Source organism: Cynara cardunculus, assembly GCF_001531365.2.
Source record: "Cynara cardunculus var. scolymus isolate 2C chromosome LG 1, CcrdV1, whole genome shotgun sequence".
Lineage (NCBI taxonomy): Eukaryota > Viridiplantae > Streptophyta > Magnoliopsida > Asterales > Asteraceae > Cynara > Cynara cardunculus.
In genome coordinates, this window is record NC_037528.1 from 8,948,933 (window position 1) to 8,973,980 (window position 25,048).

Consider the following 25,048-nt stretch of genomic DNA (forward strand, 5'->3'; position numbering starts at 1 on the left):
TTTATATGCAATTAGTTACACGAATTTAAAAATGAAGTTCTAATAAGCTGTACTTATACAAGATTATTTGTAATCTTGAATTGTAGGTAATATACATAAATAAACAATATTTCATGTATAAAAATGATTTTTAAAAGTTTTTGTCAACTATTTTTTAATATAGTATAGATTAAAGCAAATTTAAAACAACTAACACAAAACAAATCCACATGTATAAAACATTGCCAGGGGTGCATAAAAACCTAAGAGGAGATGTTTGGGATTGCTTATTTAAAGTGTTTATTAATTTATTCTGGTGTGACACTGGTAATAAAAATTTTTTAGTGTTTGGATGAAAAAAAATACTTATACCAGTTTGGAATCGGTAATAAGAAGTTTTTGATAAGTTATTATCTTCTAATTTATTAACTTATTCCGATTTGATACTGGTAATAAAAAGTTTTTAGTGTTTGGATGAAAAAAAAATACTTATCAGCATATTACGTTTTGTTACATCCATAAGCTAATTCAAACAGTTTTTCTAAAACTCTAGTTTGACACTATATAAGTTGATAAACACTTTTATAAAAAAACATAAGTTGTTTTAAATAAACAATCTCAAACACTCGATCTTCCAATTCCAACCTAACACAAGCAACTTGATATTTAATCGAGTTGTAAAATTTCAAACCGTAAACATTTGGTTGGAATTGAAACAGGGTTATGTAAACCCAACCCAATCCAATAAATCAGATATCTTTATATTTCCATGACTTAATATAATTGTTAACTTCTTAAATAAAATAAATACATTATACATAAAACCAACCCATAATTAGTTATATTCATAAAAATATCACAATTTCAAATGCAATTTGTATATTCATTTTAATTTTATATCGTTTAAACACAGTTGTTTAACCATAGATGAAAACCTCACGGGAATCTGGCATCGTATCCGTATGAAGATGGCGATCAGATCATCAATGATTAACGATCCAGCTCCAAGTTCCCACACAAGAATCGTTTTCCGATCAGCGATTGTCTCAAGAATCCTTCTGCTAACATTAATGGTTATCTGGAGATCAATCCTTACCCCTTACGACACCTCCGCTTCCATAAACCCTAGCTGTCTCTCTTCCACCACCACCACCACTCACCACCACGAACAGTTAATCCGATTTCCTCGCATCGCCGCCGCTATTGAAAATGGCATCGTATGGGACAGCGTGTACTTCGTCCGAATTGCTCAATGTGGTTACGAATATGAACAGACATATGCTTTCTTGCCTCTTCTTCCCTTCTGCATTTCGTTCTTGTCCCGAACAGGTTAGTTTCTTCAGTTTTGCTTTAGAGTTTTAATATTTTAGTTGCAGTGAAAGCATCATAACTTGGAGCTAGGAGATTTTTACAAGAAAACTTGTATTTTAGTCGGACAATAACGAAATCGTGCGTCTGTTACTCCCTCTATTTACAAGTAGGATACTTTTTCTTCAAATTTGATCATCTTTTATTTTCTTGAGTATTAGGAAAAACATACTTCTTCCTTCTAGATTCCAGACAGAGCTAGAGTCTCAAGATTGAGATGCTTTCACTTCATCTTAACAGAAAAATGGAGAAAGTACTAGTTGGAACTTGGAACAGTTCAATTTTATCAGGAATAAATCAGGAGAGAGTCAGCAGGGTATGATCATAGTAGCAAGTAATTTTTTTTTCCATGAGGTGGCATGAGGCTCTAGCGGTGGGCTGCAGGAGGAGGAGTTAGTAGTTAATGTTGTTGTCTATTGCTCCCAGACACTATTAGTAGTAAAAATGAAAGCTGACAATGCATCAAATGACCATATGGCTGAGATAACATTTTTAATTTGCCATTATATTTATTTTCGCAATTTTCAGCATTTTGTCACCAATTCGAAATTCTTAGCTTCAGTGTGGTTAAATATGGAGATATAGGTACTATTTACACTCCCTGTGTTCTAAGAAAGAGCTATGATTTGGATTTGGGATCAAATTCTTTCTTCTGAACTTTATAATGTAGGAGTAATCTCAATTTTTGCAAAAAAATCTGTGACTGAACCAGGCATTTTTAAGCCCTCTCTTCCAATGGAAGATCATGACTCGTTTCTGGTTATAAAAGCTGATTATTTATATGCAAATTTGGTATGAATTTCTGATGAAAATTCAATACCAATGTTATTTTATTTGTAGCACTTGTAAGGTTTGATGGAAATAGCAGCTTTTCTAAAGGAAGTTCGGAAACCCTATTTCTGAAGTTGAAACCTAACTTGTTTGACATCCGAAGTCAAAGTGGATATCTTTTTCCCTTATTTGAATATATATTTTTTACACTGGCACACAGAGAGTAGTAATATTAGGTGATTCTCTACTGGATATGATTTTACTTACTGGAATAAAATGATCATGGTACTTACGAGGTTTTGTCCTTCTTGCCATTGAATTATTTTGTAATTAAATTTATGGATTTTCTTGTAGATTCTATATATTATGAAAGCTTTGTCATTTCTAAATTGCAGTTCTTCAGCCATTGATTCCACTTGTTGGACACAGGGCTGTGTTGGCGTTGTGTGGATATTTACTTAGCAACATGTCATTTGTTTTTGCTGCACTGTTTCTTTACAGGTGACTGTCTTAACTCTACATCAAACAACCCTATGTGTTGCATTTCTTTCTCTCAGTTGTGGTTGATGTAGAAATTTTATATGACATTCCAACAATGTAAAAGTCTATGCAACCTGTTTAAAAGGAATCCAAGTTGTTATTTGTCCAGTAATCATTACACATTGTGTTCTTTCCCTGACAGTTTCTTTGTTTCCTCTCGCTAAAGGCTTTCTGTTATTATTCTGAAGGATTCGGAGTCATCACTGAGAGCATCAATCTTGTTTTGCTTCAATCCAGCATCTATATTCTATTCGTCCATGTACTATTCTTTGTCTTCCTGTTGATATTTAATGATCAAATTTATGATTGTCATCTGAAACCAGCACTTTGCTTTTGTAGATACTCTGAGAGTTTGTATGCACTATTATCAATTGGAGGACTATACTTTTTGATGTCAGGTGCAAATAATTTCGCAGTACTCTGGCTTGCTTTCTCTGGATGTGCAAGGTCAAATGGGGTGCTTAATGCAGGGTATATCGGTTTCCAGACCATGCATCGAGCTTATGATGCTGTATTTCTTCAAAAGAGAGCATTTGTAAGTTTATAGTAATTAGTTGCATCATTGCATGTTCTACTTATTGTTAGTATGCGATTTTTCCTTCCCCCTTGATAATTGTGTTCTTTAAAGCTTAGAAAATGGGGTAATAATCTGGAAAAAGCTACTTGAATTGGTGTGTATAGGTTTGTTTGTCTGCATAATGCATTCACTGAGGCTGAAAATGCACCACTTATCATTGATAACAAAGAAGTAACACGGTCTCTGCTGTCATCCAGATGACGTGACACTGTAATTGTTGGAAACCATATACAGATAGACTGAGGCATTTTTAAGTTCTTTGATTGAGCATTTGCTACCTTTGTAACTTATTCATATCACGTGACCTTTTCATGATGGTTGCTTTTTTGTAATCTGACGTTTGCTCCCCGTTTTTCCGTTTAACAAGGCATTATAGTAATATTTTAACTATTATGTTGTCCATGCAGCTGGCGTTTCAGGTTCTTATCTCTGGAATCTTGCGTTGTGTATTTATTTTCATTCCATTTGTTGCTTTTCAAGCATATGGATACTACAACCTTTGTGATGGACTCTCACCGGAAAAACTAAGACCTTGGTGTAAAGCAAAGATTCCCTTGCTATACAATTTTATTCAAAGTCATTACTGGTATGGCTTTACTTCTAGATCTTTTTTCTCTTTCTACAAGTGTTTGATGGAGCACACAGCTTTATGTGATTATATTCTTTCCGTGAACTGTGATGCATTCGCTCAAGATTAGTGTTCTGCATATTTTCTAATTAGTGAAGACCTATGATGTTTTGTGTCCCAAAAAAGAGGGCTCTTATGTGTATTATGGATAATTGGACCACCATATTTGTAATCTTTGATGGTGTGTAAGAAAGTAGGTTCTATATGTACTTCCTGTGACTTCTTTATAAAGACAAGCATGGATGATCTCATCAGTGTTGAAATTAATCTTGATGGTTTACTTTGCTATTAGGGGGGTCGGTTTTCTACGATATTTCCAGCTAAAACAGTTGCCAAACTTCCTTCTTGCGTCGCCAATCCTCTCCATTGCACTCTGCTCAATTATTCATTATGTGAAACTACAGCCTAAGGAATTCTTTTCACTTGGTTTCCGAGTTGCTCCAAAAAGTTATGGGGATGCTAGAATTCTTATCTCCCCCGGAATAAATACAAAGAACACTTCTCCTTCGGAGAGAGATACATCAACAGTAAGTCAAGGTATGAACCCAAAACATGAAATAGGATTTTATTTTGCGAGCAACTTCCCCAACGTATTAAAGTTGGTCCTGTTAGTTATATAACTTGTAGCTCTTGATATAATATTACCATTCACTATCATCATCAATAATAATACTATTATTACTACCATCGTTATCAGGGATGATCATTGTGGATTTCCTCACATACAAACCCCTCTAGGTCCACCAACTGGGCTGTGACTGTTCTATAAAAATGCCTGGGATTTAAAATAACAAATAATACGGGTTATTTGAAGCAAGAAAACTAAGAGAAACAGAGTTGTCTGTTGCTGAAGATGTTAGTTTACTGCAGATGTTAGTGCTACCAATGTTTAGATCTTGGTTATGTTTTCCAATTGCCCCTGAAGCACTGTATCTTTATTGACAAATGGATCAAGAATTTGAATTTCTGTATCGCTGTACCAACAATGAATGCTTGGGCCTTATGGCCTATGGCATGCTATTGTGATGGACTCCTACTTTACAAAGTAACAGTTCTGTTTGGATTATCTTTGTTAAACAGAAGATCAGGCTCGTAGGAGGAGAAAGAGTAGCAGCAAAGAAGCGGGTCCTACTGTGCTTGCTACAGAAAATCTATCAACGGACAAGCTAGGAAAATTTTCTATCATCATCATACCATTCGTTTTACACTTGGGATTCATGGTGGCGACTGCATTTCTTGTCATGCATGTTCAGGTCAGTTGCACCCCTGTTCTCAATCCAAAAGTTTTGCCAAATCTACTTACTGTTTATAGTCTAGGTATAATCGATTTTGAATCAACCCTGTCTTTCCATCTGGCTTGATTTTCAATTGCTCACAATTGTTTGATGCTCATCATTGAACTTGAAAAATCGCTGCAGCTAGGTTGAATCAGAAGAAAACCCCCTAGAGCTTTATATCCCTCACTAAAAGCCCTGGAAAAAAGCCTTTATATTTATCTTATGAGTTGACAACCTTTTGTCACTGAACCGTCAAAGAAACGTATGTGTCCACACACTCTCTCTTACACACACAGGTGTTTCAGATTTGTAACAAGAAGATTATAGATGATGAAAAGGGTGTTGGTGCCAAATGCTTTATAAAACCTAGTCCCTCTGTGTGTGTGTATGCATTGCCGATGCACATGACAATTTGAACAGCATAATTTTATGTGCAATATCATTTTTTATTAGAATTTGTGACACACATATGATTTATTACAGGTTGCTACAAGGTTCTTGTCCGCAAGCCCCCCTATCTACTGGTTTGCCTCCTATGTATTGGTGTCTCCCAGTACCAGCAAGGGCTGGGGATACTTGATCTGGGGGTACTGTGCAGCCTACATCCTCATCGGCAGTCTGCTCTTTTCAAACTTCTACCCTTTCACTTGAATCTTTCCAAAATGAACCGTCCACGGCCAAACAATGCCAGATCATCATCATCAGCATGGATCCCGTAGACATGGTACCCAAAAAAAGCTAATTTAGATTCAGAAAACATCTAAACATTTGATTAAATTCGATCTTTTGATGTTCTGTTCCTTGTCACCTCTGTATGGTTTTGTAGTTAACATAGATATTCATGCAATGTTAGAATTTTGGCACCAAAGCAGTAATGCGTTGAACAGATGCATTCTCTAACTTGGGTCGAATTCGAAGTTTGATCTTGGTGCAGAATTCTCATGGAAAGTTGTGGTGCTAAAAGGATGATGTATATGTACAGGCTATTTAGTTTGTTACACATACAAGAAGGTGCAATCATACAGAAGGACCAGATCTAAGAACTTTCTCCAACTTTTCAGCCCTGGCATAATCACTTTCTGTAAGTGGGCCGGCGGGAAAAGGTGTAATCTCGACAACCAAATGCGGTGTTGGGAGTTCATCAAACAAAGCTCTAACGTTGTTGCAGCATACAGTTTCTCCATGAGCACTCTCCCTTCTTATTTGACAACCCTACCAAATAAGGAAAGCATTCAACTTTTTCAGATGATTGTTTGATCAAACTTGCAGAAAATGGAAATATGGTGAAGAAAACTCGAATCACCTTGTGGGAGGTGGCATCTCTGAAGTGATCATCATCTGAAAGTAAAGAAGCTATGGCTTTGAGAAGGCGACGCCCTTCAGATGTTGAAGGGATCCTGTAGTTTCGCCTAAGCGTACCCTTAGTTGTCGGGTGCCATTTGCTAACTAATTTTCTTTTATCTGCTGCTTCTTTCTCTGCTCATGAGAAAAATAAGGTCTAGCTTTCAAAAGAGTTAAATCTACATGTTGCATTGAAATCCCAATGGCATACGTTACGGGTTTAATAAAGGTTGCGGATGGGTTTGTTTTTAGCCGAATTCAACCGGAAAGTTCCCCAAAGAGTAATTTAACTGCTTACATACCTGGTTTGCCTTTGAATTCTGCAAACCACTTGGAGAAACCCAAATCGTCACCGTCACTTTCAAGTTCTACAAAATCACCAACAAACTAAATGATCAAAATAACAATATCTGAGTGGTGTACAAAAATCACATTAAAGAAACAAGATCGAGAAACTATGGTGAATTAGAAGGCGATCCAGCCAAACTAGCATTCAAGAAGTCACAAATACACATACCCTTCCAGCCCACATAACAGGTGGCCTCAATCAATGGGAAATCTTTGATCTTTCTACCAGAAATAGACAGCCCAGATGGAGAAAAATGAGTATTGAGAAACATTTTCTTGAAAATATTAAGAGGAAATCTTGATTCAATTACCAATGATAAGGGACTTGGTGATCCATAGTTTTAAAAAATCACCAACAAATCAGTATCACATAAAGAATCTTGCAAACACTGTAGCTATGCATCTTTTCAGATAAAACAAGAACCTGAACCTGAAAACCCTTGATTTTTCCATCAGATATGGGCAGGCCCAAAGGACAAAAAAAGGGGGGGTTTTAATGAAGAAGTTGTGTGGGTATTGGGAGTGTAGAACCATTTTCTGGAAATTTTAGAGGAATCTTGAATCAATTAAATAATGCATTCAAGTTTCAAATTCTACAAGATCACCAATAAATCAAGAACAGATTAAGTATTCTTGCAAACCCTTTGTGTTTATGTTCAAAGTGTGTGTATCAATGCATCATCTATTATTTATATTAAAAGAAAAAGGATCAAGAACCTGTGGTGGATGCCAGTGGATTAGAAGGGGATCCAGCCAAACCAGCCTTCAAGAGGGCATAAAATATACATACCCTCCCAGCCCACAAAACAGGAGCCTCAATCAATGAACTTTTGATTCTTGATCTTCCTATCCCACTTGTTTTATCAGATACAAACCCCCAATCTGATGAAAAACCCTTGATTTTTCTACCAAAAATGGGCAGCCCACGAGGAAGAAAAAGGGTTTTGGGCAAAAGTGTAGCAGTGGTGGTGGGATGGTGATTCTTGGGAGTGAATGTGTGAGTACAAGTAGGGGTGTTTAGAATCATTTTCTTGAAAAATTTTAGGGGAATCTTGATTGAACCAAGAACAACAAGGGATTCATTATATGCAGTAGCTGATGATTTTAGAGCAAAATATGAGTGTATAAGTTGACACTGGACTGCCTTCTACTTTTAAATTTACCACATTTTCCCTCGTTGTTTTATTTTGTTACACATTAGACCCTTTTTCCATACAAAAGTTTTATTGTCTATTTTCAAGAGCATAGTTTATATTCCGTACATCTTTTCTGTTATTTTTTTTAACACGAGTAACCACAATAATCACTCGATGTATATAAATTAATTTACTGGACTATCAAGTCAAACCTCCAAAGCACCAAAAACCCATGTTTACCTCAGCTTGAAGAGATACAACTCACAAGAATAATAAACTTATAATAAGGTCTTACTAACGTGCACGGTGCATCTAATAAAAACTGGACAATTTATGTGTCTGACAAGAATATAAGTGGTATTATGAAAGAAGAAAGTGCATATCAGTTTTTATATAGAGATTTTTTATAATTTTATAAACTCTTTGAATACAAAGTATTGGACCAAAATAGACGCGACTTGTTTATGAGTGGTATCGGTAAGAGACTAGCATTTTTACTTTTTGTGAAACAAAGAGATGAATGTCGTGATAAAATGTAAGGTCCTTTAAGTTTTGTTTTTCAAATTAAGGGGGTGAACTTGTTTAAAAGTTAAGATTAAGGGGGCTATTATGTTAAATAGTAATATTATTGGAATGATGTGTTTCTGATCTTTTACGTCGTCGTTCCCCTATCTTATCCACTTAGCTGCGTAGGCCCTCATGATAGACCTTGAAAGATCAATAATATGTATTTTATTTCTTCAATTGTTATATCGTACATTTTTTTTTAAATAAAGTTTATATTTTTAACAAAATTACATTTAATTTTAACAATCATTTTATTTTTAATAATTCTAAAACCATCTTTACTCATAATTATTTAGAGGTCAATTTTAATTAAAATATTATTTTCTTTCTCATTCACCTATATAATCTTCAACTTCAATCTAAGGGGTTGTTTGTTTACCTCTTAATAGTTTCATTAAGAGACAACATCTGAATCGTTGAAGAGGTGAATCTTGTTTGGCAAAAAAAAATCTGTCTCTTAATGGTTATAAAACCCTCTTAATGATTTTGTATCATGTATCTCCCTTAACCATTAAGAGCCATAATTTCATTGTACACAATTATCAAACAATTATATTTCATTTTGCACTATATCATGAGAGCCTCTTAATCATTCTGACCACTTAATCATTATGTACCAAACTATTCAGCAATTGTCAAACAACCCCTTATTTACTTATTTTATCATTTAACCACAATTTTCTTCGATACAATCTAATCTAAAATATTATTTTATAAAAATCATATATTTAAATATATATATATATATATATATATTTTATTTTTAATTTTAAGTGTAAGAATAAAATAAACGGACCATTACACATTTTAAAACGTAATTATAATTATAAAAAAAAACTTACCATACAATTGAAATTAAATAAAACAAGTGACAAATTTTTTTTTGAATTTGGATTCATGACGGAAAATTGAAAGAAACTGAAAGTTTTTTTAAAAATTTCAAGATAACGAGAGGATTGAAATGAAGATAAAGATTGGCGTGATAAAAATATGTCAATATTAGGCTCTATTTGTAGGAAATTGAAAACAATGAATTTTGTTTTTTTGTTAAAGTCATTTTTTATCATATAAGTTTTATAAATAAAAATATAACTTGACCAATAGTTGTGACACTAGGCATATAAAATATGATGGAAATTTACAATCTAGGTTTGTGTGGTGATCGGGTTCGAATGAAATTGCTAATTTATTTTTCCTTTATTTTGTCTTACTCACGATTAGATTGGTTGAGATTGTGAATAAAAATGGTCTAATACTAAGTGACGTTTGTTTTTTAAGAGGTGCTGAAATCTAAAGTATGATTTCACTTCTGATTTATAAGAGATGATATTGAAATCTGAAACATGAATTAGTCAGACTGTTTGTTTTTACGTCTGAATTCTTAAATCTGAATCAATCAAATTGTTTAACTTTTAATTTTATTAAAGGAATTTTATATATATATATATATATATACACACACACACACACACACATGCGCATACACAATATCACAAACAATACATAAACCACTAGTTGATCATGAATCCACAGCTCAGCAACACAAACTACAATCTTTGGAACAACCCAAATCATGTAACCAGAATCCCAAATAAACCACTAGCTGATCATGAAACCAGAAGACGAAAAAACACAAAAGTAACATCAAAACAAAAATTCGACTCAAATTTTGCACATCTTTCGCTCTATAATTACAAGGGAAGTAAACAGGATGATCATTAGTATATTGAACCAAAAAACTGCAAAGGAAGTAAACAGGACCACATGCAAATCCTTCAATGGCGATACTCTCCAAAAAGAACTCTTTTTGATGCTTGTTAGCGATAGTAATTGCTCCTGGAGTTCCAAAATTTGAATCCACCACTATGACCACATCTATATCTCATTCAAACTTAAACAATATTTTGGGTGAAGACAGGACAAATTATTGAACAAATATAAGATGGTTGTCACTAATAGACAAAACAAAGATAGGTGAAGACCATCAAAACCAGTAAAGAAGAACACAAATTCATGTATATATATGAAGCAGGAGGTAGAAATCGACATACCTTTTGAAGATTTTAGGTTAGCAGATCGAGATCGAGAGCGGTGAGAGACCGATTGCTGTCAGATTGAGCAATTTGGGGATAGATTGCATGAGAGAGCTGGAGACCGAGAGCGACTGTGAGAGATCGAGATCGAGAGATGAGCGATTGTGAGATGGGCGACTGTGAGAGATAGAGATCGAGAGGTGAGCGACTGTTAGAGAGTTGGAGGCGCGAGATGCAACGACGACTGTGAGATAACGAGAGAGTTTAAGAGGTGTTAAGATAAAAAGTTACCACTTAGTTTTTCAAAGGAAACACAAAGGAATAAGCTCTTATTTGAACAAAGAAACAAACGCTCTTAATACCACAAACGTCTGATCGAATCAGACTTTAGAGGTATTAGGCTCTTAATACCAAAAAACAAACAAGCCCTAAGAGATTCATCTAAATGTAGAGATTTTTACAATCTCTCTATTTTTTTTTATCTGTTTTAGCATACAAGATCACATAGATGTTGGAGCAACAAAATTGTTAAAATCCTTCTTTTCTTTATTTTAATATGGTTGTTGGAGATGCTCTTACTTTTTACCTACTAATATCCTTTTCAGAGATCAACATTAATACTTATTTTAGTTTTTAATGAATGATTTAACATGAATCTGATAAATAAAAAGTAATGTATATAATATTATCTTAAAATATTAGTTTTTGACCATATATTTTTTAAATTAATATATTATGATTTATAACCTACAGGTCAAAACCATTATAGTTTTATAAGATCCATGAAGCTGGCTGTAAATACATTTTTACACACTGTAAAATTTTGGTTTTATCCCCACATATTTTTCTTGTGATGATTCATAAAAATAGTATGTCCTTACAGATACTAAATTATAACATGTATTATACAAATTGTAGTATCTAGATGAGTAGATGACAAGCTGGTTTAAATCAATCCGATTTGATTTTGAATTAATATTATAATATATGAAAGGAGGGTCACTAACGGAAATTAATTAACGGTGTTAGAAGGAGGGACCATATCCGTTATAAAAATGAAACTATGGGGACGTTCATTGTTAATAATTCTTTTCAGACACCTTGCTCGTTAAATTATGTAACATGGACCAAATTTACACTTAATTCTTTTATTAATGATTGATTCGCTTTATAACCATACGTATTTTAAAACTCCAATAATCTGTCACTCGTGGCTTTGGTACCAAAATAACATATGATATTTTAGATAAATGATATAAATATCCTTGGTGAAGATGCGTTATATTTATATATATTTTTCATTTAACAAGTAATTAATTACATAGTTATACTGTTATATGGATTTGGGGTTTTTCCCACACAACCCAATATATCTCTTTGTAAATATTAGATCATAATGTAAACTCTGTATTGGTTTATGTTGAGTTAATTGGCTTATTTTTCATAGTGGGCTGTCAGGTTTATGTGCACCTCTGATGTCAAAAGAGCATATTTGCATGGTAGTAGTCTGAATCTGTATTGCTTACGATTTTGCACACTAACTGTCATAGTAACGCAAAATCACCAACATAGTTTAAGATTTCTTAAAGTCATTTTTATATATTGTTATGGTCAGGAACCAGTAGTCCTATGCATTAAATTTCGAAGGGCTATTTGTTCCATTAGCATTGCCTTCTGAAGCCATTGTTGAAAGAAATACATGAATTTGGTTACTAATAAGAGTAACGTTCCCGCCCATATTATAAAATTTTCAATCACCAACAAACCATTTAGTTGATATTTCTTAAATTGCATAACAATACATACGCCCCAAGTCCACATATGATAACTGAGTGTTGCATCGTATATTAGCAAGGTGGATATATGGGCAAGTGATGATAGTTTAGCTCCTTTCGACAAGGGTGCATATGGGTTTGGTTGGTCATACTGTGAGCGTTAAATAGTCAGTAACTCATGAGCCGAATGCATGTAGTCGTATTTTCACAAATAATCTCTGTTATACAAGTAGAAGATTTCATCTAACACATGTTTACAGATAAATAGAATGTTGCAATTACAAAAGTCATTACGAATACAAGACATATTAAAACATAACATTATTTTCAAAATATATAGGATACTGATATGTGAATTAAGAGACTCAAAATTTGTACCAATACAAATGCCATCGCAAAGAAGAGCATTACTTCAATTATGAGTTTACGATTTGTTAGTTTTACTCGGCCTTATTGAGGTTGGTTGGTTTTATCCCAACTTTTTTTTCGGCCCAACCATGTTACCTGCAAAACTCAGAACACCAATCGAGTTTCAGTTTCATTTGGGTTGAACTTATGGACCTGTTTTTTCAGATTAGTTCGAGTTGGGTGATTGACCCATCAAAAATTTTTACAACAATTTGGAGAATCACCGCTAATTTTACAAAAAAAAGAAGAAGCATTATTTAACTAAAAAAACCGAAAGCAAGAAATTGTATTCTATATGTAATCTCACTAACATAAAACATATGAGCCTTTATGCCTTCTGTTAGATATTTTCAAAATGACTATTACATGTGAAGAATCAAAATTACATGGTCCGGTTATCTTTTAACGAAAATCACGAGTAATTATGTAATTTAACATTTATTTTAGTAACAATTTTTTATTGACTATTTTAGATGCTCGTTAAAATTTGATTATTGTAATTGTGAATATAAAAGGGAAAATACTAAAATATATTGGAATAATTATTAGATGACGTAGGAGTCATAACTAGAAATCAAATGGTACAAAAAAAATTGTAACGAGTATATAGACTTTATGATTTTAGAAGGAGCGTGATGTCGATGATAGTGAGGCAATTCACACGTCGATTGAGCAGAGAGTGGGGAACTGCCAATGGCGTTTTGTGCAACAAAAAGGTCCCAATAAATCATAAAGGTAAATTCTAATAGATAGACATTAGACTAGTTATTTTGAACGGGTCAAAGACTGTTGGGCAGTGAAGAAGATGATAGACTAGAATTAGTAGAAACGATGATGATCAGGTGGATGAGTAGCCCAATCATGTTATCTATGATGCTGAACGAGAGCTTTTTGGAACAATTAAAATCGAGAGATGAAAAATCAAGGTGGGTTGGACATGTACGTAAAATAAAGATTACAACATCAATGTGGAGGGTAGAGAGTATCGCGGCTAAGAGGGTGAGAAGGAGGGCATGTCGATGAGAATGCATAATGAACAACTGAGGATGACCATGACAGTTTTAAACATTTATGAGACATGATTTCATATAGAAGTTATTGGAGACATATATTTAAGGTAAAAATGTGTAGTAGGGGAAGCCATGAATTGTAGAAGCGAAGTGTTAAGAAAAAGGTCGAGGGTGAGGGCGAGACATAAAAAATGGTTAAGGGGTGGTAGATAGGTTACCATAGGGTTACGTTGTTGTCTTATTTTCTTTCTATCTTATTTTATTAGTATATTATCTATATTATATTATAAAATATTTGACAAAAACTCTTGAAAATCATCTTTTATACATGAAGTACTGCTGATTGATGCATATTACTTAAATTTTAAGATTACAAGTAAATTGTACATAAGTATAACTTATTAAACTTCATATTTGAATTCGTGTAACTAACTGCAGATAAATATAATCAAATACAAGATAAAATTCTAATTATATATATATATATATATATATAATTAGGATAATTATTGAGTTATAACATAATACTTAGTTATTATCTTCATAAAAATTATATTACTAAACCAAAAATAAACTAATTTGTCATTAAACCTAAATTAAATTATAATAAAAAACTGAATTAAAGAAATTACACAAAAAATGAGAATTTTTATAATTTTTTTAGTTTTTACGATATCTTCAAATTTACTTTTTATTAAGAAAAACATTATTGCTTACTCAAAACCACATAAATTCGTATTATAATATCGACAAAGACTAAAAAAATAAAATAAAACATTAAAATTAAGATATATATCGTTACATTATGCGAGTACCTTTATAATATTTTATAATATATGCATACTTCAACCAATGCTAAGATAGGGGATGTTTGGCAAATACCGGATGATTGAGTACATAATGATTGAGTGCAAAATAAAACATTAAAATTAAGATATATATCGTTACAAAAGTTTTGATGGAAATTTCTAAATGAAAAATATAAAATAATTAATGGTCCAAGCCAATGCATGATATCATATCAACCCAAGCAAACATAACAATTGTTTGTTCAAGTTTTGCAATAACAAAATATCAAATGAAATGCAAGTTCAAACCCAATATGTTGAGTACAACATCTAATTTGAATCATTTAACACCAATTAATTTGCAATCTCATTAAGCAAATTAGCCATATACTCATTGTCTTGGGGACCCGAATGTGTTGCATCTATCTCTTCTTCCCCGCCTCTGTCAATTTCGCTACTACGGTTGCCCTGCTACTACAAAACAAGCGGAAGTCGAGCTATTCAGCAACCATTACCACTGTGAAAACCCATCTTTTTTGACCTCCCAAGTCCTACCATGAGGTTTGAATTCATGTTAACTTCACATTTTCTGTCATATCTTCAATGCCTTTATACATTTATCTAATTACACTTATTGATCTATCTTTTCTATAGTCTTTAGTGATCAAAATGCATAATCGTACTGCGCTTATAAAATATGTATCTAAAAACAACATGTCTTTTCTATAATATTTAGTGATTAAAATGCATAATTATATCGTGCTTATAAAATATGTATCTAAAAATAACATATCTTTTCTATAGTCTTTAGTGATCAAATTGCATAATCGTATCGCGCTTACAAAATACGTATCTAAAAACTATATACATAAAAAAAACAGAATATGTACATTAAAGCAACATATATACAATAATTTTTTTTAGGAAGTAGACTATTGTTGTGGAACAGACTATAACTTTTTTTTTCTTTTTTGATTAACATGAATATCCAACCCGCTATGTGAGCCGACTAATCCCATAGCGACTACCTGCTTTGCATATAGTCCGGAATTACCGCATTTGAACCTCTGTGGCCACAAGGGGATTTTTATTTCTCATTGGATTTGAACCTAAGACCTCCTGGTATATTTGACATTTGGAGCCAAACTTAAACCAATCAAGCACTACCCTTGTGGTTAACAGACTATAACTTGTTGGTTCCTGATTCTGAACTTAAAAATATGGGTGCTGAACTTCACTACACACAGAGGGGAGGGGATATTACATTTCATGCTTCTCATCAAGCCATTCTATACCCTATTCTCTCTTTAAGTATGTTGGGCTTGGTGCTAGGAAATATGTTGAAAATCTTGAATCAACTATGATTGAATTGACATCTCTATATGGTGTCAAAGCTCATGGTCAAAGGAAATGTGAGATTGGGGTCTGGGTTAGGGAAAGAAAGATTGGTGCAATTGGAGCTCGTATTTTATATGGGATTACCTTTCGTGGGTTGGCATTTAACATTGACCCTGATTTGAGCTATTACAAACATATTGTGCCTCGTGGAATTGCTGATAAGGAAGTTACTTCATTGAGGAGAGAGACGGATATGGTGCTCCTTGGCGATGATTTGAAAGTTGTGGGTGCTTACACCAACAAAAAAGTTGTTCAATTCAATCAAGATTTTTCAGCAAAGGAGGATGTGAGGTGGTATCATGTGTAGGGGGTCACATGATCAACCATATTCTTTCCAGTTTTGCATTAGAATTGAGAGAAAGATCACCATCAGTAAAATCAACAAGAAAGCCAGACCTCGGTTCCACTTAACTAGTCTAGAGGTAACATTACACATGCTTTGACTTGACCACATGCTGCATCTAGTGTCATCTTTTGCCATCTTTCTTAAGAAGAAAATTTCCATTAAAGAGCAACTTATATTCAGTCATCTCATTTTCTTCGACTCCATAATAAACAGATAAACCATGGCTTACAAAGTATTCATTTTTCTACATATATACATAAAAAACATAATATGTACATAAATAAGAATGAATATATATATATATATATATATACACATACACACACATACAAATTGTACAAAAAAATGCATAAAGGAACTTGAATCAAACAGTAGGAATCGAACCTTGAATCAAAACAGTAGAAATCGATCTTGAATCAACACGTGCTGCAATCGGTTTCTTCAACAGGTGCTGAAATCGATTCTTCAACAATCGGTTTCTTATGCGATTGTTGGTTCGATCAACTAGAGGGAAACGGTAAGGGGTGAATCGGGAAGAGAGACATGCCGAATCAAATTGGTACCTAAAGAATGAGAAGGCGAGGGATAATATTGGCAAAATTGGGATCTGAATCGTATGGGGTTGGGGTAGATGAAGGAGCGATTAAGAGATAAATTACTATTCGGAGCTTTTTAAAAAGTCTTGCCAAACAAGATTAGGTCTGACCGGTTCCAACCTTAACCTCTTAACGGGATCAACAAGTGGTAAACAAACAACCCCATAGCATTCCATAACATATTTGTTGCAGCCTAGTCTTGGTTTCAGATTTCTTTACATTACATGGACGATATCATGAAAGATTTGGTATTTGTTTTGATTAGAGAGTAATTGTATAAATGATAAAAAGTAGTTTGTTTAGGAAAGCAAAAAATCTCTACGGAACGAAGAACAGCCGTTTTCCCCCTTTTCTCACCCCTCATTTTGACCTAAACGATACATCTGCAAACCCACTTGATTACCTTTTTTCTCCTTTTCAAAATCACCGATCATCTCTTCTCTGGAAAATAACGTTGACTACGAACAAGAAATACGAGTTTTGATCTGGGTTTGGTTTACTTGCTGAGAAATAACTGATTATGCTTAGGGTTTGAGCATAGATAATGGTAGATTCACAAGCGAGTAGCTTCTTGCTATCATGTGTGACTTGTACGGGTAGAGAATGCCGGAGCTTCGCAGTGGAGTATGCCGTCCCCGTGCTTCTCCTGTAGTGGACAAGAAGAGCGGTGGCAGAACGCCGAAGGCTGCGGCGGGGAAGAAGCGGTCCGAGTGTTTGCCTAGTAATTACGTCAAAACTCGAGCGGCGGCGGCCCGGGAGGCTGTGGCAGACGGGGTTGAGGTGAAACAAGAAAAGAAGCCGAAGCGGAAGAAGAAAAAGGACTTTGCACCAACGCCTGTAGTTGTTGTTACCAAACCAGAGGAGGATAAAGACGAAGGAGCAGTCAAAGAAATACAGATGGCGGATGCTAGCGGCGGGTTGAGCGCTAATAAGGTCACCGGCCAGGAGGAAGAAGGGAATACTGCTCCTTTTCCTGATAGGGTACACGCCATCTCTCTTGTCCAATGTTGTTTTAAGATTTTCAAGTCTGTTGATTTTTGCATGCTCTTGCTAAGGAATGAACTTAATCACCCTCATAAAACAAGCAATCATTTTTCTTAAAATGCAAAATTTGAAGTTCTGATATATGCCCACACTTGTAATGTAATGTAAAGCTAGATACATGGCGTTGTTAAGGAAATCAAGTAAATTACTAGTTGGTTTTAGGAAAATTGCTATTCATGGTCCTAGCTATATATGGGTACCCCTCAACCAGCACTCTGTTTGGTTTTGCATCTTAATGTTTGTAATTCTTATTCTTCTAAATGGTTTATACTTTTTCGCTACAATAGAGCCTCTTGTTTTGTTCTCTTAACACTGAGGCTCTAAGTACCTGCAATATCTTAGATGAGCCAAGTCTTAGAATTGAACTCATGTCTAACGTGAAAGAGGAAGTTCATATTCTTCATCAATGTTGCCAAACCCATTGATGATAACCATGAAAAATACAAGCATTCTGAATTCCGGTGCAGATCATCCAGTCAACGTGTTTGTCAGGGCTATGTTATGAAACCATATGTATTCTTAATGCCATTGCTTATTTTTTCGTCAAACAGTTATGTCTTTCTGAGAACTGTGTAGAAGAATTGCCATCTTCTCCTGCTTCATATCATGAAACAAATTACTATGCCTATTAATGCCCATGAGGATTCATTCCTTTTGCACTTTGGGGGTTGAAAAGAAGACAATAATATGGGGTTGGGACTTAAATATTAAGTTCAGGTTAAAAATTCTGTTTACTCTTTTTCCTCTGCACTTGCTTATAGTTTTGACCTTTGAGAGGCTGCATGCGGAAGATGCCACATATGTAACTGATATTCAATGAGCATTGTGAAATTATGATCAACTATATCCTATTTCCATCAAACATAACTGAAGTTTTTATGATGTTTGGCCCATGCTCTACATCTTCAACTACCAATTCATATGGAAAGTCTGTGGACCCTACATTTGGAGTCATTGATAGATTGATAGACTGGTTGTGCTGTTATATGATACCGAGTACAGGAGTAGTCAACCGTGCAAATTGGAAAGAGGAAACTTTTTCTGGCATCTATTTTCTTATAGGTTGCCATCGAGGTTAATGCTGATCATTCAACACTAGAACTTCAGTTGTAGAAGGACTTCTTGGAGTCTTGACTGCCAAATACATTGTATTACCTTTTTTATATGAAGTTTTGTAGCATAGCTGTCTGCATATTCGAATTGATCATTCGAGTACATCACTTGCTAACTTCTTTGATCTTTCATTTGTTGGTTTTCAGGTTCAAGTAGGTGGATCACCACAATATAAGGTTGAGAGGAAGTTAGGCAAAGGTGGGTTTGGTCAGGTATTTGTAGGCCGTCGTGTTACTGGTGGAACCGAACGACTATCAGGTCCTGGGGCCATGGAGGTAACATTTTTGTACAAAGCAATCAAACTAGCATTCTACATGTCTTCCCTAGAATCGGATTTTTGCGAAGTTATTTTCTCAAATTGTCTTTGTTACAGGTAGCTCTTAAATTTGAGCACAGAAATAGCAAAGGTTGCAGTTATGGTCCTCCATATGAGTGGCAAGTTTACAAGTATGTGTATTTTGTGATATATTATGATTAAGTTAACAGTTTTCTCTTGAAGTTAGAAATGACATTGATGTTCCATTTGATCAAACAGCACTCTAGGTGGCAGCCATGGTGTGCCTAAAGTACACTATAAAGGAAAACAAGGAGAGTACTATGTTATGGTACGATAGCTGGTTTCCTTTGCATCTGTGGTGAAAAGCTATACAACATTATAACAATCTGTCATCTTTATGTCTTTTTCACTCTTCCAGGTCATGGACATGCTTGGGCCTAGTTTATGGGACGTATGGAATTCTTCAGGGCAATCGTGAGTTCTTAAGTTTGTGGACATGAATATATATATATATATATATATATATATATTGGTATTGTATAATGTGGTTTTAGTTTGGTGTGTTCATTTACCACTTTGAATGAGAATACCATTAATGGATCTCCCTGAAAGTCTCCTTTTGCACAATTCCCACATAAAAAATGCCCTGTACTCGCATTGACTTTGAGTTCATTTATACTCTCCATATGAGCTTTCAAAGATATTTCTTTCCTCTACCGAGAAAGGTTCATTCCATGTCGCAAGAAAAATCTCTTTCTTTTTGAATGATTTTCTCTTTTCATCATCGCAAGAACCTGCACTAGAGTAGGAAAAGCCAGACATTTCTTCTTATCAGAATTTGATTTGGTATTCAGCATTATAATGCAATGATGAATGTATTATGTGGAGTAGATCTCGTCCATTATGCACAAGCCTAGCTAATTAGGTTCTGGATCCAGGTAAGGATGTCAAAGAGTGTGAACTTGTTCCTTGTGATCAGTCTGTAGTTCAAAGACAACTCTGACTACAATCATCAATATTCGAAGATAAGTGTCACTAGAGTTATGACCTGATGATACATTGAAAAGACAAACCTGCAATTTCTGTACTAGTTAAGAGTGCTGGATAACTCGTGTGTATACGTACCATGATGTACCTGGCCAGAAGTGTAGTAACTTCTTCCTTAAAAAGAAATGGGAGGTCACATGTTCCCTGTCATCCTCTTTTCATAAAAGAAAAGAGAGCACTCGCTATGATCCAAAATGTCTGCACAGAGCAACATATTAATGCTTCCAAAATAAAAGGACATCCATAAATAATCATCAAAAGTATTCAGAAACATGATTGAAAAGTAAATGCCAAACATACCTTCCTAAACAACTACTATACCCAAGTATACATCCACCATCTAGTGCTAATTAACAATTGCTTGTCTGAAAAAAGAGAGTGCCAAATGTCAAATAAATCCCACCTCCCTTCCCATACCCTACTTTCGAGTGGGATATACTAGATTTGTTTGGTTTGGCTTGAGTTTAGGACTGAACTATAGGCTGCCATGAATCATTTAGGATAATGAAGTGAACGCCAAATAACAGAACACATATTGAATAACTGTGGAGTGGAAAAGAATGGATAACGGAATCTGATCATGTGAATTTGTGAAATTAGACGGTAATGCTGAAAGGGTTGAATAAAGAGGCTAAGCTGCCTGTGTCATGATAAACTTTGAGAGCCAAGTTGTTACTGCCTTGTAATCTTTACGCACCACTGTACGAGTTGGATGCTTGTTTTTTAGTGATGCACACATTCTAAATTGTATAATTGGTGGTGCTCTAGTGCTCTCACAATAGCCTTTTGTACTACCTTAGAATTAGCTTCTTCCAAATCTGTGTTCTTCTTTCTTTTGCTTTGGCCCATGTTTCTTGTTTGTTGACCGTGTTCAATTTCCAGGATGTCATCTGAAATGGTAGCTTGTATAGCTGTGGAGGCTTTGTCAATTTTGGACAAGATGCATTCAAGAGGGTAGGATATCCAACTCCTTTTCTTATCTTTAGCAACAAATAGCTTGTGTTGGTTTCTTCATGCCATTATGTTTAATGACTTCTGTTCTTTAGGTATGTGCATGGAGATGTAAAGCCAGAGAATTTTTTACTTGGCCAGCCATCAACAGTTCAAGAAAAGAAATTATTTCTTGTTGACCTGGGGTTGGGTATGAAATCTCATTTACTTTTGAAGATGGATTTTTGTTACTTCCTGGTTTCTTCTTTAATGCTCTCATTGAATGCAGCAACAAAGTGGCGAGAGACTGCCAATGGTCAACATGTTGATTATGATCAGCGGCCTGACATGTTTAGGTGAAATTCAAATGACCAGTTATGCTTGAAACACAATATTCTTTTTCACTATTTTGATATATTCCTATCATGCAGCATGCACATAATATTAATTTCAATGCGAAGTATTTCATAGTCATGTCGTTGCAGGGGAACAGTTAGATATGCTAGCGTGCATGCACACCTGGGAAGGACTGCTAGTAGAAGAGACGATCTGGAATCTCTTGCATATACACTCATATTTCTTCATCGTGGCAGGCTGCCTTGGCAAGGGTATCAGGTATTGCTTGGTTCGTCGGTTCTTCTATTGGCATGAGATTGTTTATTAGTCAGTTAAGCAAAAGATTTGGGTAATCTTATACTGATATATGCTGTTGTGTGTTAGGGTGACAATAAGTCCTTTCTAGTTTGCAAGAAGAAAATGGCCACATCTCCTGAAATGTTATGCTGCTTCTGCCCTGCACCTGTAAGGCAATTCCTGGAGATAGTTGTGAATATGAAGTTCGACGAAGAGCCGAACTATTCCAAACTAATTTCTTTGTTTGAGGGACTGATAGGTCCCAATCCTGCCATAAGGCCTATAAACACAGACGGCGCTCAAAAGGTGATCCATATTGTTAATGATGTATCTGTTAATTATATGTTGATGAAAGAGTTATTTACTATTTCTACTTTGCATTTAAATTTAGATCATATTTCAAGTTGGTCAAAAACGGGGCAGATTGAATCTTGATGAGGAAGACGATGGACAGCCTACAAAGAAAATCCGAATGGGGGTTCCTGCAACGCAGTGGATTTCAATTTACAATGCTAGGCTACCAATGAAACAGAGGTTGATGGTCTTCTATTTACTTTACCTTTTTCTTTAATGGAGCATGCCAATAATGTATTTATGCACTATTTCCTTATGAAGAAGAAAATCATACTTATCCGGTTAAGGTTTGTGGGATGACCTTGTTGGAGTATGGATCACTCTGCTTCTCTCTCTTTCTTTCTCCCTTGCTTCTCTTTTTTAACCTTTTCATTTCTTCTGATTGTAAATTCTGGATGTCACCAAAGGGACTTTGGCCTAGCGGTATTGTAACCCTTGGTCTTCTAGGAGGTCAGGGGTTCAAACCTCACCATAGGTGAGGAGGGTGTGTGAGTTTATTTGTTGCATTTGCTGTATATAAATATTATATACTTAAAAAAAAAAAATTGGATGTCCCTAGTTTTCATACATCAATCATCTTTTCCTCATGCAACTTCTGTTTGATTTATTCTCTGCACATGTGAAATGTCTAACCGGAAAGTATGGAAGTCGAGCAGTAGCAGTAAGTTTCTAGTGAATATGGTTACCTGCCCAAAGATAACGCCTTGATATAGTACAACCAAATTGCATTTCTTACCATTACAACATGGATTTTTTATGGTGGCTCTGAATTACTTTTTGGGGATGGTTATAGTGGTTTCTCTCTCTCTCTCTCCATGTTCGAGGAATTGTATTGAAAGCTATGCATGTACTATCCATAGTTGTCTTCTGTTAAGACGCTCTTGGCTTAAACTTGGTTTTATCATTCAGGTTGCATCTTGGTGTTGCTTGTGCAGTTGTGCATGATGCTTCACATTTGCATATTCAGCACTATGATGCTTTATGACGAACTACTTTTTGGCATCTTATATCTAAAAATGCATCTTGTTTATTCTGCATTAGGTACCATTATAACGTTGCGGATGCAAGATTGGGCCAACATGTTGAGAGAGGAAATGCCGATGGTCTACTTATAAGTTCTGTGGCATCTTGTTCCAACTTGTGGGCTCTAATAATGGATGCTGGGACTGGCTTCACAAGCCAAGTTTATGAGCTATCTCCTTTCTTCTTACACAAGGTAGATGCTGTACTATTCTTTGTACAGGCGTGCAGTCACAAGAATCTTAAAGCACTTTGAAAGAAGTTAATTATTTTCTATTTATGTTATAGGAATGGATTATGGAACAATGGGAGAAGAACTATTACATCAGTTGCATCGCTGGTGCTAACAATGGAAGCTCTCTTGTGGTGATGTCGAAAGGTATGCTGACATTTTCTTCTTTAGGAGTATGCATGTATTTAATATCAAGATTCATAGATGTACATGTTCCATTCTTTTTCTATTTTTCTGGTCCTTTTCTAGTGTCTTTCTTCTCTTATCTCGCGAATTTCGTTCAAAAGTAAGCATTTCAATTTGATTCAGTCATTACTATGCCAATTGATGGCTGGGAGAAGGAAATTGCCCAATAATCTTAAGATTTTGTTGCCCAAATATAGTTTTTTTGTTCACTTGCTGATGGTTTTGCTGTTTCTTTTTTTAAAACCGAGACAACACATTCTATGCACTTATTCATGGGCTCTTGGTTATAAGTATCTACTTATCTCTGTAGGGACCCAGTATTCTCAACAGTCTTACAAAGTAAGTGACTCCTTCCCTTTCAAGTGGATAAACAAAAAGTGGAGAGAAGGCTTCCACGTGACCTCCATGGCGACTGCGGGTTCTCGTTGGGGCGTGGTCATGTCTCGTAATGCTGGCTTCAGTGATCAGGTAGAGCTTCCCAGCGTTAAAATTTATCACTTCCTTTTCCCTTTTAGATAACCAACATTATATTGGTAATACCTGTATGCCTCCTTCAAATCATCCCTTCTGCATTGCTTTTAAATAAACCGTGTCCTCAATGGTATTTACGTTTGAGCAATAGTCTTCCCAAGCTTTAGAAAAAGAAGAGTTCCACATTTCTCTAGGGCTGGGGGAACTAACAGGGAGTACGATTAATTTTGCTTATTGAATTTCCAAAAAATATTAGAATTGCTGGACACAGGTCTTCCAGTACTGAGCCAATGAATGTTTTATTTTTAGACATCCCAGTAATAAAATCCCCAAGTGCCTTAACTTCAGCGTTTTACATAGAGCCGAGTTTTGAAGGATTGGTTGTTTAGTTTCTCTTTTTAGGGGGGGGGGGATGGTGATTTGTTGCTTGTCAGTGGTTGTAAAGTCTGGGCACGTCCAGGGAGAAAGTTGGATCAACCGAAAGAGTAGAGTTTGAGGACTGACGTCAGAATGATCAGTTCACTATTGTTTGCAACCTGCCATGTAGCAAAATGTTGTAATCTCTCTTATGAATAATGCCTTCTGTTTTGTAGGTGGTGGAGCTTGACTTTCTTTATCCAAGTGAAGGCATTCATAGACGTTGGGATAATGGTTATCGTATTACGTCAACAGCTGCTACATGGGATCAAACTGCCCTTGTCTTGAGCGTGCCTCGCCGCAAGCCTGGTGATGAAACACAGKAAACTTTACGCACATCACAGTTTCCAAGCACACATGTCAAGGTTAGTCTACTTGATGGAAACTATTGATACATTTTTATCGTCATTGCCCTCCCCAGTTTTTAAAATGAAAATT

The 25,048-nt window shown here is 35.1% G+C and overlaps 3 protein-coding genes and 1 pseudogene across 3 annotated transcripts; 3 read left to right on the top strand and 1 right to left on the bottom strand.

The window, feature by feature from the left end:
- The first annotated feature begins 920 nt into the window (after nucleotides 1-920).
- On the top strand, nucleotides 921-5,935 carry LOC112515243 (GPI mannosyltransferase 2). Its single transcript, XM_025121932.1, has 8 exons — nucleotides 921-1,308; nucleotides 2,514-2,619; nucleotides 2,825-2,917; nucleotides 2,998-3,193; nucleotides 3,643-3,821; nucleotides 4,156-4,400; nucleotides 4,944-5,116; nucleotides 5,624-5,935. The coding sequence occupies exons 1-8, from the start codon at nucleotides 942-944 to the stop codon at nucleotides 5,789-5,791; spliced, it is 1,527 nt and encodes a 508-aa protein (XP_024977700.1). The 5' UTR covers nucleotides 921-941; the 3' UTR covers nucleotides 5,792-5,935.
- Nucleotides 5,936-6,016: 81 nt separating this feature from the next.
- Nucleotides 6,017-7,911, bottom strand: LOC112515248. Its single transcript, XM_025121946.1, has 4 exons — nucleotides 7,547-7,911; nucleotides 6,784-6,849; nucleotides 6,444-6,616; nucleotides 6,017-6,352 (listed from the first exon to the last, which is right to left on the bottom strand). Exons 1-4 carry the CDS (start codon nucleotides 7,854-7,856, stop codon nucleotides 6,158-6,160), a joined length of 744 nt encoding a protein of 247 aa, XP_024977714.1. The 5' UTR covers nucleotides 7,857-7,911; the 3' UTR covers nucleotides 6,017-6,157.
- A 5,472-nt stretch (nucleotides 7,912-13,383) lies between these two features.
- Nucleotides 13,384-16,251, top strand: LOC112499656 (annotated as a pseudogene).
- An 891-nt stretch (nucleotides 16,252-17,142) lies between these two features.
- On the top strand, nucleotides 17,143-25,017 carry LOC112524396 (casein kinase 1-like protein HD16). The gene is made up of 15 exons (XM_025134189.1): nucleotides 17,143-17,867; nucleotides 19,190-19,318; nucleotides 19,417-19,490; nucleotides 19,579-19,648; nucleotides 19,739-19,794; nucleotides 21,250-21,321; nucleotides 21,414-21,508; nucleotides 21,587-21,653; nucleotides 21,783-21,912; nucleotides 22,018-22,236; nucleotides 22,322-22,464; nucleotides 23,326-23,500; nucleotides 23,593-23,683; nucleotides 24,033-24,190; nucleotides 24,787-25,017. Exons 1-15 carry the CDS (start codon nucleotides 17,490-17,492, stop codon nucleotides 25,000-25,002), a joined length of 2,073 nt encoding a protein of 690 aa, XP_024989957.1. The 5' UTR covers nucleotides 17,143-17,489; the 3' UTR covers nucleotides 25,003-25,017.
- Nucleotides 25,018-25,048: the final 31 nt, after the last annotated feature.

Coding starts and splice junctions, on each gene's coding strand:
- LOC112515243 (XM_025121932.1), top strand. CDS start 942: ATGAAGATGGCGATCAGATCATCAATGATTAACGATCCAGCTCCAAGT. Junction 4,401..4,943: donor TACATCAACAGTAAGTCAAG/GTATGAACCCAA, acceptor TTTGTTAAACAG/AAGATCAGGCTCGTAGGAGG. Junction 5,117..5,623: donor TTCTTGTCATGCATGTTCAG/GTCAGTTGCACC, acceptor GATTTATTACAG/GTTGCTACAAGGTTCTTGTC.
- LOC112515248 (XM_025121946.1), bottom strand. CDS start 7,856: ATGATTCTAAACACCCCTACTTGTACTCACACATTCACTCCCAAGAAT. Junction 6,850..7,546: donor TCCACTGGCATCCACCACAG/GTTCTTGATCCT, acceptor GTGATTTTGTAG/AACTTGAAAGTGACGGTGAC. Junction 6,353..6,443: donor GAGATGCCACCTCCCACAAG/GTGATTCGAGTT, acceptor CTTATTTGGTAG/GGTTGTCAAATAAGAAGGGA.